At 40.8% G+C, this 22,228-nt stretch overlaps 1 protein-coding gene across 1 annotated transcript in view; it reads right to left on the bottom strand.

Moving 5' to 3' along the window:
• KIAA0319L (KIAA0319 like) overlaps window positions 1-22,228 on the bottom strand; it is a 157,852-nt gene that overhangs the window by 90,450 nt on the left and 45,174 nt on the right. Inside the window, exons 3-5 of the mRNA XM_077481729.1 lie at window positions 17,228-17,395; window positions 8,168-8,694; window positions 1,319-1,550 (exon numbers count right to left, since the gene is read on the bottom strand). Of these exons, the coding sequence (XP_077337855.1) occupies window positions 1,319-1,550; window positions 8,168-8,694; window positions 17,228-17,369 (901 nt within the window). The 5' untranslated portion in view covers window positions 17,370-17,395. The remainder of the gene's footprint in view (window positions 1-1,318; window positions 1,551-8,167; window positions 8,695-17,227; window positions 17,396-22,228) is intronic.

Genomic DNA, 22,228 nt, shown 5'->3' with positions numbered 1-22,228 from the left:
TTCTCAGGAAGAATGGAATGAGCTAGAGCTTCTGGCTGCTATCCAGTTAAACACAATGTAGAGGAAGGCCCTGTAGATACATAATATTTCTAGTCTCCTGTAGTGCTATGCCTCTGAATAAATTGCTTTAAACCTGCTGAACATGCTTTTCAAGACCACTTGTCCCTGCAAAATAGATGCTAAAATAAAAACTTTGCAACGCTAAAAACACCACTGGTTTATTGGTTTAAATCTATGGATTTTCATCTTTTGATTTGAATACATGAATGGCGGAGTTAACATGCAACTGAATTTCAGAAACACCTAAAGACTTATGAGAGAAAGAGCTGGGAACACACTGCTCAAAGCAACCTGTGAGGAACTGATGAGCTGCTGAAGAGACCTGGGTGCCTGCTTGGTCCAGTGCCAGGGGAAATCCAATGAAAACAAAGAAGAATGGTGGCACAGCTGGAAGTAAAATCAAAAGAATTTATTGAAAGTCCATAAAATCAAGCGAACATGACAAACATCAAACCAAAAAAAACGTGCATTGGATGAGTAAACACGTCTGTGTGAAAAGCATCCACTGAGCACCTATTTGTGGATTGAGGTTTGTCATGTTCGCTTAATTTTATGGACTTTCAATAAATTCTTTTGATTTTACTTCCGGATGCGCCACCATTCTTTTTTGTTTCCACATAAAGACCTAGTACATGCCTAGTACACACGATATGAAAAAATACTGATTTTTAAGCGATTATTGTACAATAATCTGATTATTAGTACACAGCTTTTGAGAGCTGATCACAACAGTATATCCGAAATTATCCAAAAGGGACAAGCATGAACATTTTTCTCATACGATACCAGAACGAGCGATTTTTGTTTAGGCTGGGTTCACATAAGTGCGGCTGTGGGTTTGTGCCTGGGGTCCGATGTGTGTCTGTTCACGGGTTCAGGTGCGATTCAGGTCCGAAATGTTACCTGAATTTTGCCTCCTGGGGTATCCGAAAGGATGGGGACGTGAATTCGACCTTGCTTTGTTTTGTTTTTTGCCTTCTTTTGGATTAAGTATGGGTATAGGAAAGCGTATATGGAGAGTATTTTTTTGTGTGCGTGTGTTTTTTTAATTGGTTGAACTAGATTGACTAGTATCTTTTTTTTCAACCTAACTATGTAAAAAAAAAAAAATCTATTCCAGGAAGCAGCATTTAGAAAATTCACAACATCCACACTAAAGATGTCAAGGTTAATCAAAACCACCATCAAGGAAGCATTGCAAAAATGTATATACTGTATACAGTATATACAGATCTGTTAAAAACAAAAAAAAACGTACCTGGTGTTGTAGTTCTGGTAGTTGTAGGAACTGGAGTTGGATGTGCACTTGTATTGCTTGGTATTAGGAATGGTGCTGATGGTACTGATGTGACCATGTCTGTATTTTCTTCAGCGTCTTGCAAAGCTTCAGATGGCAGTAAAATTGTGGTATTAATAATGGCAGATGGCCTCGTTGTAAGGGGACTCTGAGGTAATGGCAATGTGCTAGGCATTAATGGTGGTGCATGTAGCTAGAATGACATAAGGATAAGCATAAAGTATAATGTTTTCTATATACATATACAATAAGACAGTATAGCCAATTAACATTTTCACAAAATGAAAATATCAAACAATATTTCCAAAATCATGAAAAAAAGATAAAAAATGTTTGATATCATATGCAGCCCTAACAGTTAATCATTTTAATATGCATGCAAAGCCTCTGATCCCCATTACACGACATGTAATTATAATATAATTAAGAGCGGTTGTTAATCTTATCTTATGAAAAGTTGTAGTCTACATCACTGTTTTTTTATCTCATCTACAATAAAAAATTGTAAAGTAAAATTGGCAAAAACAATAAGAGGTTCAATGTTCTTCTACTTCTAAGTGATATTTTGTACTATGTACGCTGCCTTAAAGTGAACCTATCATAAAACCGAATAACTCCAATTATGCATATGATCATATACAATGGATAGTGGATACAGACATATAGGAAGCTAAAGTAAAGTAAAAGCAAGCTGGCTTGGCCCCACTCTCCCAACTCATTCCTTTGGTCAATGAGGCTGCCTATCACACGAAAAGCCACACAGCTAGAATCAGGAGATAACCTTGCAGTATCAAAGCAAAGCATACAAAAAGACTTTACTACACAAAAGGACTGTAAATATCACTAGCCTTAAACTGATCAAAGATCTCTATAAACATTTATTAGACTTTACGCCAATGTAATATTTAAATGAGGGTTACAGGACATTGCATTTCTGATGTCTAGCATTAGTTCAAAAAATTATGATTTTTGCAAAAACAGGCCCATCTCATATAGGATTTCATATGTTGAAAGCCTTAGATCTTGGAGAGGATTTAAAGATTGTTACAATTTTAAGGCTACACTCACACTGGCACGTCTGCTTTTACCTTTACTAGAGAGAAGTTAAAGTGGTTCTAAAAGGTGCAAAGTTTTTTTTTACCTCAAAAGCGGAATTCCACCCATTTAAAAGTCAGCAGCTACAAAAAGTGACTTTTAATAAATCAGACACTCGCCTGTCCCACGGTCGGAAGCAAATTAGCAGTGTATTACATGGTATGCGAGTATGCTTAGGCACTCCTGTGACATCTGTTGTGTGGGAGGCAATGCTACATATGACTGTTATGAGATTTGCAGTGAGAATTGGTGATATCACTACTGTGCTGCTTGCTGGAGAGGACTCTGTACTGCATGCATCTCCCTGCTCTTGCTTATTCAGATCTGTTCTTCCTGCACCTCTTACTGCTTCTTAGAATTTCCCCCACCAGTCATCAGGGGGGGCAAGTCTCACATGTGGAAGTAAAGCACTATCTCTACCAAGATGGCCACTCTCACAAAGAAAGAGAGTGAAGAACAAGGCATAAGAAGTCGGTGACAGAGGAAAGATCAGCTGCAGAAGAGCACAGGAAATGCTGGAGACTAGTCCTTTGCCTTCTGCTTGACTTTTGCAGAGCTTCTACAATTCAATTCCTCTTTAAATATGTGGGGTAATACTATGGATGGCATTTACAGTTTAAAAAAAAAATATTACTCACATAAAATAAAATAAAAAGACACATGGCTAGATTATACAACAGGGATTTGTGGATATTTGTCTCTGCATCCATGCGCCAATCTATACCTCTGATGTCTGAATATGCTATAGTGCACCGTTTACAGGCTATTGGAAAATTATTACAAAAGCAATGTGTAAAATTATGTGACACACAGCAACCAATCTGCACCTTCAGTCCATGTCCCCAGTGCAGTTCGGAATTTTGCAAAGCAGTGTTGGCAGCAAGTGCACATTCTCAGTTCGCAATGTATTTCTACCCTAAGCATTTCTTCACCATCACATCTAAGCAGCCCATGTGACTAATCAATCACACATGTGGGTGTTTACACAGTGGTAGATGACAGCCCGCTCACTCCTTTCTCTTCCATGCCCACTTCCCAGCTAAACACAATGTGGGGGGGATATTGCATATTGATTGATGGAGGCCTCACCTCCATGTTATTCTGAGACACAGCTTGGAGGGGCTGTATGACATATCCTGTAACTGGCAGAAATCTGCCCACACCAGGTTATTGTCAAAAATAATAAAGATTTGATTTCAAATATACAATTTAAAACCGTTTGATATTAGTTATTTATTTTTACTCTATATCCCAAAGGCTGTTTTTTTTTTTTTTTTTTTAAACACGTGACCAGCGGCAGAGGACTAGATGCTCCTCCTGCTTATGTTTACCTGAAGACAGGCTGGGAAAGGGCTGGGTCATGTGATATCTGTATTTCGATAAGGAAAAAGGTACTTACATTTTTTTTTTATTATAATAATTATGGTCACATCATTCATATACAGAATGAGAAGGAATAATGTAAAAAACAATGTGTGTTTAGTATCACTTTAATATGTACAATTGCTGAAAAACTTTGTGCCTTTTTATTTTAATGCTTCAGGTCCACTACAAACTTCATGACTAATTATGGAATACTACAGCAGTATTACTCCCTTGTAGCACCACAAGGTTCCAAGAAAATTTATTTTTGAATCCCTTAAAGAATAAGTAACTTTTACCACACCTTAGCTTATTTAATACAGCCAAACAAATGAAAGTGTGCAGACATATAATTTCACCTTTTATCCTACTGCTGTCTCCTAGACCTGTACTTGGGTCCTTAAAGCGGGATTCCGCTCTTTTTTTTTTTCTTACCTGTGTTACAGGTGGGCGACTGCTACCTTCGCTTAGCATCCACGTCCGACGTTTTTTTGACCCCCGGCGCGACGATTCTTTTCCTCGGGATGACTTTTAAAAAAGTGCTCTGGCATTTTCCATTTTAAGTGTGGGCGTCTGAAGCCCACAGGCATTTACTTCCTGTATATCGATGACGCTCGGCTCCCAGCATGCTCCGCTCCATCTCGCACATGCTCAGTGTGCAATGGTGGTAATGGCAGATACAGCTGCCTGCCCACTTTAAAAATGGCAAATTCGGACACGCCCTCGTCACGTGACCGGCATCCTAACGAAATCTCACGAGATTTCGCAATTTCATTGTCCCCCCATGGATTCTTGGGAAATTTCCCAGGGACCATTGCGAGGACAATAACCACGCCTACTCCCACGGGAGGACAACCAGGAAGTCAGCAGAAACATCTGAAATAAAAGGTAAGTAAAGAATTTTTTTTTTTTTCAGGGTTCATTTAGGTAAGTATTCTATCTTGTGATTTTAATAATATGAAGTTTAATTTTTAGGTACCAAACCGCTTTAAGTACATGCATGCCTTTCTGACTTTACCAAATGCAAGCAACTGTAACCGGGAAGGTTAGAGAAGGCTGGGAAGGGATTCTTCTTCAAAAGCAAACACAGTAGCTGATTAAGCAAACTCTAGCATGCCGCCCAATTTGGAGATACTAGTATTAGACTGCAAATGAGTGATGTGGAATCTTTACTCAGAAGACACTTTAGATAAGGTCTTGTCTACAGTTTATAAACAGTTGTTTACAACAGCTGGCAAGCTCCCCTCTCAGTGTAGAGCAGCATGGGAGGCAGTGTTCCCCCAGATGAATGGGGATGACTGGGATGATCTATGGAATATTAATTTCACTAGACTGGTGTCAGCCAGGGATCAGATCATCCAATTAAAAATTTTACATCGCATATACCTTACTCCAGCTAGATCGGCTAAAATGTTCCCTACCCAGTCGCCTTGTTGTTGGTGGTGTACTTCCCCCACTGTATATTTCTTACATGTATTCGGGAATTGTGTGGCCAGCCAAGCGTTTTGGCGAGGGGGTCACCGAGTGTATAGAAGAGGTTACTACCATTCATATACAGCCAATGGTGGGGGTGTGTCTTTTGGGACTGGTTGACGCCCTAGCTCCAAAAAGAGTAAAAGGTACTTTGCTGACAATCCTAATTTATTATGCTAGGAAAGTGATAGTACTCGCATTGAAAAGGTCTACCCCTCCATCTATTCCAGCATGGAAAGCTTTGGCTAACAAGGCTACATATATACACCTACCACGGAACTTCGATAAAAAGAGAGGTAGTTGGATGAGTCAGATTAAGTGATTAAGTGGTTATTCTTGGGATGGATATTTAGTAAGATCTAACATATGAGTAGATACTGAACTGAAACGTAGATAATTTGCTTGTTTTCAACATAGGAAGATCGGGGGCAATTTAATTTACGTGCAAGTATGTCACAAGAAGGGGATAGGTTTGCTGGAGCCAAATAAATATTTACTCTCTCATTCAAATTCCATACTACTTAAATGGAGGCCTTATATCTTATTATGTTATCACTAGGTAAGGGTTCTGGGGTCGTACAAGGAGCCAAATGCTGAAGAAATCTAGTTATTTTGTATGTGGCCCATTGGGCCTTTGTTGCTATTGTCTTTGTACTTGTTATTGCAAAATCGATAAATAAAACGTAAACAAAAAAAAAAAAAAAGGAAAATCTAGCCAGGTCCTAATAAACCAACACCTTTTTTTGAAGTTCATTAAAGTGGGTCTTAACTTCGACCACCTACCCCCAATGTGTTTTCTTTTTACCACTTGTAATACTATATTGCTCTTCAAAGCACACAGTCACCCACACAGTGAATCCCTCTGCGATCCGCTAATTGGATGCCACACAGTGAATCCCACAACGCCTTCTTGGTACTCTTCAGCTACGGCATCTTCTGGGTGTAGGAAGCCAGCTCTAATGATGTGCTGGACCAGCCCCACTAATCAAAGGTAGATGCATCGGGTGCAATTAAGGGCAATAGTGAGTGCCGCTTCAGTGCACTGTCCTGAGCTACACAGGGAAATCCGTCCATAACCCAGCATCTGGAGCACTGAGAATGTGCCAGCTCTTCCTAGGCGCTGAGCTGCCACTTAATGTCCCAGTGCCAAAAAGGCCCACCGCACGATTACACCACCAAAGGATCCACGTCGCAGCAGGATGCATTTTAAGGAAATCTTCCTCTTCTTCAGATAAAGAATCACTTGTTGCCCCTGCGTTCTGGGTCAGCAATTATGGCAGTGATTTTTTTTCACCCCAAACTCTGTCAAAAATTTCCTCTGAATAATGGTTGAGGAGGAAGCCATGTTATAGGGAGCTAGGGAGAACCCTGATGAATATGTGGACTCAAGTGTCAGGTTCAAAGAAGGAATGCTGAAAGCCACCCCAGAGCTGTTAGTGGATTTTGAGCACAAAAAATAAAAAATAAAAAGAAGACCCATAGGACTGATGACCTTGCACTTATGGTCCACCATTTTTCTATTATCATACAGGATTTACATAGCCCCAACAGTTTACACAGCGATTTACAACATGAGGTCAAACAGTACAGTTACAATACAATACAGGAGGAGTCAGAGGGCCCTGCTCATTAGAGCTTACAATCTAGGAGGGAGGGTCAAGTGATACAAAAAGATAATAACTGTGGGGGATGATCTGATGGAAAAAGTAAAAGTACAGTAGTTAGGTGGGGTCTTGATAGGCTTCTCTGAAGAGAAGGGTTTTCCGGGATTGTCTAAAAGCAAGCAGAGTAGGAGATAGTCTGGAAAGAAAGCTATTCCAATTGGGGTACTCACAAAAACCCAGCTGCAGAAGAGAATTTACATGACTTTCTGTGACCAAGTCACTGTAGGGAGCAGTGAGATCTGACCCTGGGACCCTTGCGGGAAGCCAGCGGTGCTTCTACTCAAGCTGAAAGCAGGAGAGGCAAATGAAAAGTGCAGGTGCACACAAAGCAATATGGCATGGCTGCAGGAACACTAATCTGGAACACACAACATTTAAAAAAAAAGTGTTGCATCCATGTTCCCCAAAGGGCATGCATCGCTGCACATGGTGTGAACAAGACCAAAATATTCTATGCAAGTCAAATCTGTGCAGTTTTACCATCAGTTTTTCTGCATGTATGGTGTGAATGAGGCCCTAATGGGATCAACTCAGGAAGCACACACACCAGGCTCCCTAGAAAAAAAAAACAAAAGGAGGGGAACAAGCCCCCACACTTACTACAGCGGTGGTCTGAACAGCCTCTTGCATTTAACAGTCCCTTTCCAGGCAGTCTTCTAGTGGGCATACTCCAGAAGAGTCTTCAGGGACAGGCTTCAACAAGTGGGTATATCACAACCCTGGACCTACAAAGCACTCTGTGCTTGAAAAACACAGATCACTAGGTGCCCTGGTAGCACCACAAGCAGAGTTCAGTGCCCTAGGGTAAAATAAGAGGATGCTCCTTTATCTTCCTCTTGGAACAGTTCAGGTACAACCTTCAAAGGCAGTGCAAAGGATCAGCCAATCTAGAAAAATCTCCTGGCTCTGCAGTGAACAAAGAAACTTGACTGAAGAACAAGAAATGTCTTGATAAAAAATTAAAAAAAAGATGTCCATTCTCCAAGGACACTAGCAAAAACTGAAGCATGATGGAAGTGAGAGGGGTTATAATGGCTGACTGACAGTTTTTTTTTGTTGCCAGTATCTATTCCCTTGTAGGTGGCAGTATAACCAATACAACTCCGAACTCCTTCAGACCCTGTGTCCCTTAATGAACAATATATTTAAATAAGTTTTGACTTGATTTAACCTTTAAATATGAAAATACATAAACATTTCCAGTGCACGTCCTTACCTCTGTTTCTTTGTTTCCTGCTGTGTTATTCGTTATAATTTTGTGGTCTCTTTTTGATGCAGAATCTTGCGCTAATGCAGGATTCATTGGGACTTGTTGCTCTTTTTGATGACGTTGATCACCAAGTTCTCCCTCCTGTCTTTTAACTCGTAAAAGAGCCCCTCTTTTCAGTCTTGGCCCATGTGATTCTCCAGAAGGATATTTCTCCTGGCTTATAACGTCTGGCATACGATGAAATGGTAAAGTCCATGAGGTGCGTTCCTTGTCTAGGAAAACTAACAGAGAGTCTCTGGAGTCCATCTTACTTGGTTGACAATGATGAGGAGTCCTACAGTCAGCAAGGATGCAGGTGTCTTTCAACAACCAGAACACATTGCAGGAGTGGCTGTGGTAGCATAAATCATGGCAGGAGTGCACAGATTGAGGGCCATTTGCCACCATAAGGAAATCGCTATTTTTCTTAGTCCGTAAGCCAAAACCAAAGTGAATCCTTCCTTGCTGAGTCACAGAATTGCTTTGTGCCGCATCTTTAATAGAAAAACAAACATTTGTCTTGATTAAAAAAAAAAAAAGACAATTTAATTTTTAATTTTTTTTTAACATTTTGATTTGCAGTTGTAATGAGTAAAATGTCTTGATTTTATATTAAATGCCTTGTACCCCTTTGACAACACTATAGGAAACTCATTCTACTCAATGGCACTACATCATCTGTTACAAATGTGGAGGTGCTGCTTCAATGGAAATAATGTAATCCCACTAACAAATGTATATGCTCAGGTGACACTGAAGGACTGCATAAAATGTCCCTTTAAAAGCAAATCGCTGTGGCTATAAAAACCTAAAAGCTTAATTTTATTAAAAATCAAAAACAAAACAAAAAAATAGCACAAGGGATATAAAACTTACAGTTAATTGATGTGTACCTTGTGCCGATTGTGCTTTTAAGAGAAATCTTCCTCCACCCTATCCCATCCCTCCAAATGTAATCTTCTGGTGCGGCAGGAAATTCATACAACTAAAAGGCTGTCAGGGGCTCTCATCAAAAGAGCTTGACTATGCCCCTGCCCCGACTATCCTCCTGTCCCTTGATGCCAGATCCAACATTCAAGAAGCCATACTACAACATTTATGCATGGCATCAATCATCCGCCCATCCCTCATTCATAGATCCTGTGTTGACGAGAGCTCCTGACAGAGAAAGACAGGGGATGCTTTCTCCTAATCTAAAAGTAGAAATATCAGCACAAAGGACACATCATACTAAATGTAAGCGATGTCCCTTGTTCTGATTTTTAATGTTTATGATTTTAGCTAAATTTAGGCTTTAGTAGAATTCCAGGCTAGCGCTAACTAGCCTTACAAATGTTGACAGAATGTATGACAGAATAAAAGGTCATTTGGAAGCGCAGCAGTTAGTATGAGTCTGTTCTTCTAAACATAGCTAGTTGGGTTAGCAAGAGGGAGGATTAGAAATTCCCTTTCTTGTGTCTCTGTTGTACCTTCATGTTAATAGGTCCATTAACCTTTACAAAAGGATCTTTCATTTTTCTATTACTGTCAAATGTAGCCATTAATTGTCTCATCTGCAACCCTATAGTTCCCATAGGTAGACCGATGCCTTTAACACTGGACAGCATTTTCCAATGCAGCAAGGTGTGCAAAAATACAGTTTTTAAAATGACCTATTAACACTTGTGTTATATTGCAGTATATGGTAAAAATTCCTGCATTCTGTGCATGTCAATCTGCATTTTCACATATTTAGTCAATTCATTAAAATCCCTGATATGCAACACATATCGATTCATGTCAATGCCCAGCAACAGAAAACACATCCTTACACTTCTGGCGTGAACCTAGCCTATATATTCGTGAAAAGTCATAAGCCCCATTTTTGGCCTATATTTTTTGAGCTCTGGCTAACCCTGTAGGCTGCAATGTTGACATCACCGAGGGTTTACTCAGCAACATCCCTCTGTCACTATATATCAGACTTGGTAATCTACACATCAGAGAGGTCTGCCACTCCTCCCCCCTCCCCGGGGGTGGCTCTGACCTGATTACACTTCATATGCCAAGGATGGTAATGCGAGGTGGCAGGGAATGTGTGCCTAGAATTTCGGATGTTCTTTGTGACTGGAAAATGTTAACCCTCCAAATGCTAAGAAGAAATAAACAGGACATATTTTACCTCTTCTTTGGGTAAAGACAGCTAAATATCTAAGCTAAACATTTAAAACAGGACATCACTTACGCTGCTTGTCAGCAGGTTTATCATATAGAACAGTCACTACTAGCTATTGCATTGTTGTATCTTGTAATAAGGTAGTCAACCGTGCCTTCTAACGACATCCCTGTGCATGCTAACATTTATTTTTAAATAGGATAGACTGTCCTTGTCCTAGGTTAAGGAGACATAACTAAAAAACGGTGCCTTACCTTAAAGTTGTTGTAAACCCTTACAGACCACTTTGACATACAGGTAAGCCTAGATTAAGGCTTACCTGTAGGCCCAAGAAATATCTCCTAAACCTACACGGTTTAGGAGATATTTGCAAAAAGACAGTCACCGCTGTCTGCAGCATATGCGGTGCACAGGCTCACTGAGCATTCCGCTGCTAACGGTTATATGCCGTTAGTGGCGGCTCCCTGCGTATGCGCGGGGGGTGACATCGTGGCTCCGGCCAATCATAGCACCGGAGCCACAATGCCGGAAAGAAGAAGATGGACGCTCCGTGCTACAGGGGGCATCGGTGACATCGCTGGCTCCTGTATCAGGTAAGTGACACATAATGGGCTACTATGCGATGCATAGTAGCCCATTATGCTTTACCTTTGCATTGAAACAAAAAGGAAGTAAAACCCATCAGGGTTTACTTCCTCTTTAAAGTGCTGGTAAAGTCAGGGGGTTTTCTATCTTAACGCATTCTATGCATTAAGATAAAAAGCCTTCTATGTGCAGCAGCCCCCCTCAGCCACCTAATACTTACCTGAGAATGTCTAGATCCAGCAATGTTGCAGGAGTGTCTCGCCTGCCCAGGACCCCCCTCCTCATTAGCTGAGACAGCAGCGTGGCGCCATTGGCTCCCGCTGCTGTCAAAGTCAGTGAGACAATAAAAGGAGAGAAAGGGGCAGGGCCGGGCCACGGCTCCATGTCTGAATGGACACAGGGAGCTGCAGCTCGGCTCAGGTGCCCCCATAGCAAGCTGCTTGCTGTGGGGGCACTCAACAGGAGGGAGGGGCCAGGAGCACTGAAGAGGGACCTGAGAAGAGGAAAAGCACTGTACAGAGCAGGTAAGTATACCAGGTTTGTTATTTTTAACTAAAACAAACAAGACTTTGGAATCACTTTAATAACCATGTTGGCTTTACTGCCTGCATTCACAACCACAGGTACCTGCAAACCTGGGGACAGCCATATTTGTTCAATACTTATTTTAGCGCCTCTTCTTCCTTCTGAGCAGTACAACGTAATAGTTTTGATTTACTTCTCCTTATGCCAATGCAAGTCTATAGGTACTATAAAGGATCAGATAGCTGCGTATGACACTTTCGTAGCAAAGAATTGGTTTTTGGTTCCCTCTTTTTTTCCTATTTGCAAAAGCATGTTTGATAGATTTTTTTTACCGGGAGGAATTTCTCAGTTCACCTTTCTTCCAGTTTGTCATTTGCAAAGTATTTTCCAACTAATTTAAAAGGGTAACTCCACTTTCATGGGGAAATTTTTTTTTTACAAATATATATATATTTTTTTTTTTATGGCTTGTACAATAGCGGCGACACAAGCCATATTGTAATATGATATTAAAATGTCCTTTTCAAATCGGCAGCACTGCAATTTTATGTAAAATGCAATGCAATATGGCAACTCAGAGATGTTCTGTACACCGATGTCGTACGAAACGCCACCCAGAAATGTCTTGTCCTGCTTGTGTGATTGGCTCATTGATTTTCCCACAAGTCTGCACTAAGAAACAAGTCAGATTCTGGGCATCCTCTGCAACAAACATTTCCATTTTGGTGAGATGCTCCCCAAAGGGTTAATCACATCTAAAGTGATTCGACCCTGCCACTTTCCTCATTAGAACGCTGCAAGTGTAGCAGCTGATCACTAATGGAAAAGTCACCCCCATTCACATTCACTTTGCATATGGACGCAGACAAAACAAACAACTATTTCTTTGGCATAACAAAAGGTAGGAGTCTACAACAAAAGTTTCTTAAAATCACTGCAATGTACACTTATCACCCAGAAAGGAATATTTTTTTCTGAACAAAAAGTAGGAGTTAAGTCTTTTAAGTGTATCCACCATGTTTAAAGGGTTAGTTGGCCAAAAAGCTGCATACGCAGATAAGGGGCGACTGTACCTAAAAAAAAAACGGTGCAGCTCTGATTAAAGCAGAATAATGCCCTTAGTATTGGTGTGGACCATTTACATGGTTCCTGAAGCCTGAATGGAATACTCCCAGGTTGTTGTTAGGACATTGCTAAGTGAGGCCTAGTCAATACTGCTCACCTCCATCTCAGGAGTAAATTCTCAAACACTGAGTTCAGAGTTACTGCATCAGGGGAGAGAAAGCACATGTGAGGGGGTTTTAATCAGAGAAAAAGCGCACTCCTGTTATGGTGGAGGTGAACAGTAACTACTAGGCCTCACTTAACAATGTCCTGGGAGTATTCCAGTCAGCTTCAGGAGGTATGTATATGGCCTAAAGCTACAGCAATAGCATTAGTAAGCTAGCTTTAGTCAGAGCTGCACATTTTGTTTTTATCTACAAACACCCCTTACCCTGCATAGATATTTTTTGGAAAAAAAGTGAACTAGCGCTTTAGCTAAAACTCACCACAAATTTTAAACAAAGTCCTCCCTTGCAGCGGGGCTGCACGCAAGGGCTTACCAGTCATTTGTGCCTGGGGGACAATGAAAAGCAGTTTCGCTTAACTGATTGTCTGGTACTACAGGCTTCTCTGTCCTGCTAGACCAGTCCCGCAGTCCCTTCTCACCTTTGTTACAGTGATCTGAGGTCCTCAGATGTGAACAAGATTGATGAAAGACAGCCCTGCACTGGACATGAGGATGCTGAGAGGACAGTCCACTGCTAGAGCTGGGGGGTAGCACTGTTTGCTGGAGTGGAGGATCAGGTAAATAAAAGTGCTCTTACTGTCCCCTACACTAGACAACCAGATAACCCTTGCAGTGCGGATGCAGCCACACTGCATTGGAGGACTTTAGTTTTCTGAAGTTCAACTTTAAAGTGAACCTCTACATTGCTCTTGCAGGGCAAAACAACAGGTTCACTTTACATGAGCTCACAGTCCTTATGCTAACCATCTGCTCTGTTAAGCTGCCCAGAGAGAATATAACTACCCAGTACTTTTGAGGTATGGGGGAAGCAATTGACTCCCTTTCCTCTCCCAATGCGGCAATGAGAGCTGTAGTCTACACTAGCTTTTCTCCGTGGGCAAACAGAGACGTAAGAAGCAAGGTGAATATATGAAGCTGGGGGAAAAGGGGGGCAGTCTGCATTTAAAGCAATGGTAAACCGCCCAAAAAAATAAAACAAACAACGGGCTTCCCTGCAAGTTTAAGTCATAATGCACTGCATACTAGCACATTACAACAGACTTACCTCTACACAGAGCTCTCCAGTGCATTACTTATTAGTACAAAAAATATAAAGATAGGAAAATTACCCTCTGAGCCCTGTAAAATAGTGTAACACTATTTACTATTTTACGGGGCTCAGGGGTTAATTTTTCTATCTTTATATTTTTTGTACTAATAAAGTTTATTTGGCATATGAATACCATGGTTTATACCCATTGCTATCCCCAGGATATTTTCCAGAAATACCCATACACTCTTTACAAAATGTATTTGGGCACACAGACACCCAAGTATTAGAGGGACCCTCCTGAAGCTGCCAAAACAGCATGGGGGGCCAGCGGTCCCCAATATGTATAAATATCATCAGGCAGCTCTTGTAAAATCGGTTGATCAATTGGTGTCAGCATGGGGATTTAAAAATCTGGCCAAGATTAGAGCAAGCACAGAGTAGGGAGCTATTGCACAGGGCGCCATGGTGTTATAGGGACCTCCCCCCTTGACTAAGAAACACCCAACTATCGGTCCAACGTTACACACATGCTATAATATTTTCTCCAAGGGTAAGCCATCCTCAAGGGATTCACCTCTGGTCCCTATTTTGGGGAATTTTGGGGAATCCACAATTCATTCTAGGTCTACGGAAGGGATCACATTGATAAAGCGGGGATTATATCAGGCCTCACATTTTGTAAGAGCAGGATGATGGCCCACGTTTCAGGAATTGACAGACAGAAATGGCCCTTAACTGGATTTTTGGCGGGCGGTACAACTAAGCCATTTTTTTACACACTATGTGTCCTCCTGAATCCTTGGACCGCAGCTTGCTGCCATTTGAGAAATACTGTATGGAAAATGGAACACTCTTGCACACACTTTCAAAGATGTATGCTTTGTTGGTCAAACCATCAGAGAATTTTCAGTGGCCTTTTTTGCGAAAATGGGAATTGAATTTGAGTAGGGCAAAGCACCAACATAATGAATTCCATATTTAAAACAGCGACTTGCACGAAAATGCAGAAAACACATTTTAAGATCCTCTCCCAATGGTACAGAAGTCCAGCTGTACTTCATAGATGCTTTCCAAACATATCAGATGGTTGCTGGTGCTGTCAAGAGGAAAAGGGAACACAATTACATATTTTTTGGTCCTGCCCTAGAATTAGGAATTTTTGGAAAGAGGTCCGGAAGATGCAAAAATTTTGTGATTTGGAAATCTCTGAAGATCTGGCTTTTTTCTTACTGCGCTTATCCAAAATCCCTGTCAAAACATATAGGAAGTCCATTTTGTGCCATTTATTGAATGCAGCCAAAGCCTGTATCCTCCTTACCAGGAAACAGATACAGTCCCCCACAGTGGGAATGTGGCTTAGGAAGGTAGAAGGAATAAACCGAATGGAAGACTGGACAAGAAATTTGCACTAAAACATGGTCACTATGAAATCTTTTTATTTCATCAGAAGGAGGAAAAAATGTATTGATGTGACCCCCATGAGATATGGGAAGTGTACATGGATCCCTCAGTATAATTTAAAATTGGGAGGAGGGAGAGAGGGAGAGGAGGAGAATAGTCCGACGATATCCGTTATGCTGGGAATAGTGGGGGGGGGGGGGGGGGGTTAGATATTGCGCCAGATCTTGTATCAGGGGATGCGTTCCCCTATGATCAGGATTGGGTAGCAATTTGTAAAGTGGAATTGAGATACTTCTATTATATATTTTCTCAGATTCAACATTATTGTTATATGATATTGAACCTGATATGCTATTGGTTGGTTGTATATTGGTGTTGTATGTCAATTATGGAAGAGTCTGTTCATTTTCCTTAAAATAAAAATAAAGAAATGAAAGGAAAGCTGGAACAAAAACCAAGTCAACCCAAAGGGACCATATGGGATAACCAACTTAAAGATAAGAGACTCGCAGCCTAAACTGTGAAAAGAAGCACACCTTTGTGAGCAGGGTCTAGACAGAAGGACTGGAGAACGGATGTAGTGGTGGAGGGAAGATCAGAATTGCCCTAGGTTAGAAGAAGTTCCTTGGAATTCTGTGAATGGAAAGACTGTCTGGTCAGAAACCCACTTCACAGAAGCAATGACTATCAGTAAAGAATCGTTTGAGGTTTAAAAAAAGAAAAAAATTGTCTGCAAGGAGTCCAAAAGGTGGTCCCTGAAAATTCACAGAGAACCCCAGCTTCACCCCACTCTGGGAGAGAGAACAGTGACAAGGTTAGACCGATATGTTACAGGAGCTGGGACAACGACACCTTATTCCAGGAGAGTTCAAAATGTGAAAAGGTAGATATGCTAATTTGTGTGGCAACATAGATAATTTGAAGACGAGAAACTGAAGAGGAGGCTGGAGGCAAAGGTTCAGTCTGTATCCCTGGAATATTACTCTGCATCAAAATGCCTAAAAAGCAGACTATCCAGGAGTCCTCAAGGATTAGCAAACATTGACCCAGTTTGGAAAGGCGGGGGGGGGGGTGCACCTTAATGCTGATGAAAGCTTGTCAGTTTTGTAGGGTTACTACCACAGACTTTGCGGGTGGCCATAGAACCAAGCATATTCCAAGAATAGCAAAACTAAAAGGAAGAGACTTGGCAGACCTTTTCCAAGACTTGTCATGCTCAAGTACGTCGGTACCCTAGTATGCAAGTAGGAGTGGGGATGTGGTCTAGTAAAATCTATTTATTCACTTAGGCAGAAATGAACAGTAAAACTGCCCTGGCCTGGGCCCAGTACAATAGGACTGGTTGTACTGCATTACACAGAACCTAGTGTTGGAAGGTCAATTTGAGGCTAGCCCCAGAACGTTCATTCCGGCAAGGTCCAGCTGTGGCACTCCAAAAGCCTGGGTTAACGATACACTGGGCCGGATAGCTGCAATTCTAGTGATATATAGAATAATCTTAATCAAAGAAAAGTGAAGAAAAAATTAAGATTAAAATGCTAGCAATAAAATAGCTTAGACTTCCTAGCAGAGCTTTAGTTATTTTGTTTGCTTTAAAATATGACCCTCATTAAAAATATATCATACTTGCTGAAGTGTTTAAGTATGATTAAAAAGGTAGGTTACATTCAAATCTCTGTGCTGCAGTAAGCTATATTTTCAACGCATTTTAAAGAGATTACCATTTAATTCTATAGAAGTTTTTCAAAAACTCACAGCAAATATGCAGCAAGCACAGTTCCTGCATTAAAAAGGTGGCAGCAAAACTGTACTTTAATTGAGCCAAAATATGCCATCACTGTAGTCAGACATAGTTTTAACCAATGACATCCTGTTACCTGCTTCCCTCCTTAGCAATGTGTTGTAGGTATATATTTTTATAAAACATATTTGCATGTACAACCTAACCATTTTGAAAAAAAAAAAATATTGCAAATGCAGTGATTTCCAAAAATCAACTCTTACGAGAATTGTTGCCATAAATATAAAGATAATTACCTGTGCTGGGGAAAAGAACACTCAGGCATGTCAACGAGAAGATCAAGTGTAGCGTAGTTGAACATGTCACCCTTCTCCCTATGAGGCGTTTCAATGTCCGTAAAGAATCAGGGGACAACAGGCCTTTGAGATACTTCTCCATAATGTTTTTGCCTGGAAGTCTTGTGTCTGAGACAGGAGAAACAAAGAGACAAATCAGCCAAGATATTATAACCTGCTTTCATATTAAGCTCGATTAATATTGCATTTCTATGTTACTGCCAACAAATCCCTTTTCTTGCTTTTTAAACATGATGGACATAGATCCAAAGTGGACATAGCAAGCCATCTAAACTGGCTAAAGCACAAGATAACAACTGTGAAGTTCCATGGACATCAGTGAGTTAACTATTGCCTACTGAGAGACGTCACCTCTCTTGAGTCATTCGGGAAAGGAACAGCTGTTTATTATGGAGAGATTCCCAGGTGAACACAGATCACGTGAGACACACAACTCACGTCTAGCAGGATGTGCTTTTAATCTTCTTTCCAGATAAACATATAAACTGGATGGATGGATGGAAATCAACAATAAAAAAACGTTGTGAAAAATATAGGATTTAAAATGCACAGTCCCATGATATGATCGGCAATATAAACGTATTGGTGAAAACATAATAGTGCAAAGATATGCGCAAAAATTTGCTAGTGACTTGAAAAGTGAAGAGGTGATCCAGTACAGTGCTCCAGAATCATCCACCGCACCCCCTGTGAAATGGACACTCACCGCAAAGTCTGGCTGCCATTACAGCAGCAAACACGCACTCTGTGTAGCTCAGCCATCTGTTGTGGGGAAGGTTGTTGTACCTGTAGTAAATAAAGCTCACCAGGAGCCAAATGAAGTCTCCATAGTGTGGTATTTATTGGAATTGTATGTTAAAAGCCAAAATAAAATTAATCATAAAAACACCATTGAGGAGCAGACACTAGTGTTGATGTCAGGCTACTGTCCGAACCCGGGTCGGCAGTGGCACCCATTGTCATATATTTTTATGATTCTTTTTTTACTTTTAACATACAATTCCAATAAATACTAAATTTTCACAGGGGTGCGGTGGACGATTCTGGAGCACTGTACTGGATCACCTCTTCACTTTTCAAGTCACCACCAAATTTTTGTGCATATCTTAGCACTGAACCATTGTGTTTTCACCAATACATATAAATTGCTGATCCTATCATGGGACTATGCATTTAAAGCTATATTTATCACTACATTGTTTTTTTATTGTTCATTTCAATACACAAGATTCATCATAATATATATATATATATATATATATATATATATATATATATATATATATATATATATATATATATATATATATACATACATACATACACAGTGGTGTGAAAAAGTGTTTTCCCCCTTCCTCATTTCCTGTTCCTTTGCATGTTTGTCACACTTAAGTGTTTCGGAACATCAAACCAATTTAAACAATAGTCAAGGACAACACAAGTAAACACAAAATGCAATTTGTAAATGAAGGTGTTTATTATTAAAAGGTGAAAAAAAATCCAAACCATCATGGCCCTGTGTGAAAAAGTGATTGCCCCCCTTGTTAAAACATACTATAACTGTGGTTGTCCACACCTGAGTTCAATTTCTCTAGCCACACCCAGGCCTGATTATTGCCACACCTGTTCACAATCAAGGCATCACTTAAATAGGAGCTGCTTGACACAGTAAGGTCCACCAGAAGATCCTTAAAAGCTACACATCATGCCGAGACCCAAAGAAATTCAGGAACAATTGAGAAAGAAAGTAATTGAGATCTATCAGTCTGGAAAGGGTTATAAAGCCATTTCCAAAGCTTTGGGAATCCAGCGAACCACAGTGAGAGCCATTATCCACAAATGGCGAAGACATGGAACAGTGGTGAACCTTCCCAGGAGTGGCCGGCCGCCCAAAATTACCCCAAGAGCGCAGCGACGACTCATCCAAGAGGTCACAAAAGACCCCACAACAACGTCCAAGGAACTGCAGGCCTCACTTGCCTCAGTTAAGGTCAGCGTTCATGCCTCCACCATCAGGAAAAGACTGGGCAAAAATGGCCTGCATGGCAGAGTTCCAAGGAGAAAACCACTGCTGAGCAAAAAGAACATCAAAGCTCGTCTCAATTTCTCCACAACACATCTTGATGATCCCCAAGACTTTTGGGACAACATTCTGTGGACCGATGAGACAAAAGTGGAACTCTTTGGAAGGTGTGTGTCCAAGTATATCTGGCGTAGAAGGAACACTGCATTTCATAAAAAGAACATTATACCAACAGTAAAATATGGTGGTGGTAGTGTGATGGTCTGGGGCTGTTTTGCTGCTTCAGGACCTGGAAGACTTGCCGTGATAAAAGGAACTATGAATTCTGCTGTCTACCAAGAGATCCTGAAGGAGAATGTCCGACCATCTGTTCATGTACTCAAGCTGAAACGAACTTGGTTTCTGCAGCAGGACAATGATCCTAAACACACCAGCAAGTCCACCACCGAATGGCTGAAGAAAAACAAAATGAAGACTTTGGAGTGGCCTAGCCAAAGTCCTGACCTGAATCCTATTGAGATGTTGTGGTATGACCTTAAAAAGGCCGTTCCTGCTCGAAAACCCTCTAATGTAACTGAATTAGGACAATTCTGCAAAGATGAGTGGGCCAAAATTCCTCCAGGACGCTGTAAAAGCCTCATTGCACGTTATCGCAAACGCTTGGTTGCAGTTGTTGCTGCTAAGGGTGGCCCAACCAGTTATTAGGTTTAGGGGGCAATCACTTTTTCACACAGGGCCATGATGGTTTGGATTTTTTTCACCTTTAATAATAAACACCTTCATCTACAAATTGCATTTTGTGTTTACTTGTGTTGTCCTTGACTATTGTTTAAATTGGTTTGATGTTCCGAAACACTTAAGTGTGACAAACATGCAAAGGAACAGGAAATGAGGAAGGGGGCAAACACTTTTTCACACCACTGTGTGTGTGTGTATATATTATATATATATATATATATATATATATATATATATATATATATATATATATATATATATATATATATATATATATATATATATATATATATATAAATTCTTTAAGCATACTAGCAGCGAGCCAGCAGGGGAACCGCCGGGAGGACAGGCTAGGACACTCAGGCATCCCTCCAACCCTGTGTAAGGTAGGACAGTAAAGGTAGCCAGGTGGTTGCTGTAATGTGAAGGGGACATTGGTATGAAAGGAGTAGTGTGAGGAAAAGGACAGGAGTCTGCAATACTGCAATATGAAGGAAAGAATGCAGTGTGGAGGGGGGCTGTGATGGAATTGGGGGGGAGGTCTCTGGTGTTAGAGGGAAGAGGGGGTGGTAATGTGAAGGGAGCATTGATGCAAGGATGGAGAGAGGGGGGACTATGATGTGAAAGGGACTGTGGTGTAAGGATGGGGGACTGAGGGCTCTGGTGTAAAGGGGGGAGTATGTGACGTAACGCTAGGTTCACACCTATGCATTTGCTGTGGCTCACGTTTGCACGGACACAGAAGCCCATTCAAATGAAAGAAAAAGGTTTCTGAACCTTTTTAAAAATTTAGCCACTGGGAAATCGCAAGGTGCTTTTGCCCTGTGATTTTCCGCACCAGCTGCAGGTTGCTGTGGGTGCAGAAATAGGTGCAATTTACTCACTGTCCTGCCCCCTCTAGCACCTACAACAGTGTGAACCTAGCCTGGGGGGGCTAGGGAACTGTGATGTAAAAGTTGTGTCTAGGAAGGATCTAAAGGGAAAGGGGTGAAGGGGGTACTGAAGACTACTTAAAGGACTAATTTACACTTGCGCAGAGATCTAGATTTTCCTACACTAGAAAAGCATAGGTCTCTGCAAGGGCATTGGAAAACAATTGTTTTCTATGTGCCCTGTTTACACTGCATTTTTTGGCAACTCACTGGAACTCACTTCAAGGTTCTACAGTTTGTTCCTTCTGCATTGCAACTGAGCCGTGGTGCATACAAATAAATGAAAATAAATTACTTTTAACTTTTTAATAGAATGAAGAAAAGAAAACAAAGAAAAAAAAAAAGAAACAAAAGACAGTGCTAAACACTTAAAGCGGGAGTCCGCGTTTTTTTTTTTTTTTTTTTTTTTTTTTTAAAAGCCAGCAGCTACAAATACTGCAGCTGCTGACTTTTAAAATAGTGACACTTACCTGTCCAGCGCGCCCGCGATGTCGGCACCCGAAGCCGATCTCTTTCTGGACCTCACCAACAGGTGCCTACACAGTAGAACCCTGCATTTTACCATGAGGACCAGGGAGATCAGGCCCTAAACGTTGGGGGTACTGTGATACGTACAGGAGGCTGTGATGTAAAGATTGTAAATCAAAATATAAACACAAGACTCAGACCTCCGCTGGAAGAAAAATCTATTGACCGGACCTCTGGGTTTTATTTCAGTATCCCTGGTATATAGAATGGTCATTATTAACACTCACAACAAAAAAACACTGAAAACATTGAGCACATTGAAAACATTGAGCCTGCTAGAAATTTAAAATAAGAAAATGAATACAACACTAGACTAACAGCCCCCTGCATAACTTAAAAGGTTGCCCTGGGTTAGTGTTATCCAGAATTCCCGCACCACACACATTTGGCCCATTGCAGTGGAAATCAGAGAACAGGATTTTAGTAACCTGCTGCTTGATCTTTGGGAAACCTCACATCAGGGCAGACCTCAAGGGGAACCAGCAGACCTAAAGTCTGTTTTTTAATTTACGTCCTCTTTATAAGCAACAGGTGTTTCATTTGGTTAAAGTGAATGTAAATCCAAAATATTTTTATTAATTTTTTTTGTCTGGCACAATATAGAGTATGGGATTTCAGATCAGCTGTGCCCAGTCTTGCCACAAAGAGATAATCCAGCTCTGAGCAATCCTCATATCTTTTTTCAGTGAAATAAAAAGACATGCATTATTTTTTAAATCC

The sequence above is a fragment of the Lithobates pipiens genome, unplaced genomic scaffold, assembly GCF_037356315.1.
Source record: "Lithobates pipiens isolate NorthernLeopardFrog02 unplaced genomic scaffold, aLitPip1_a1.2 Scaffold_16, whole genome shotgun sequence".
NCBI classification, from domain to species: domain Eukaryota; kingdom Metazoa; phylum Chordata; class Amphibia; order Anura; family Ranidae; genus Lithobates; species Lithobates pipiens.
Note: the sequence above shows the minus strand (reverse complement) of the source record. Positions and strands in the feature narration are given on the sequence as shown.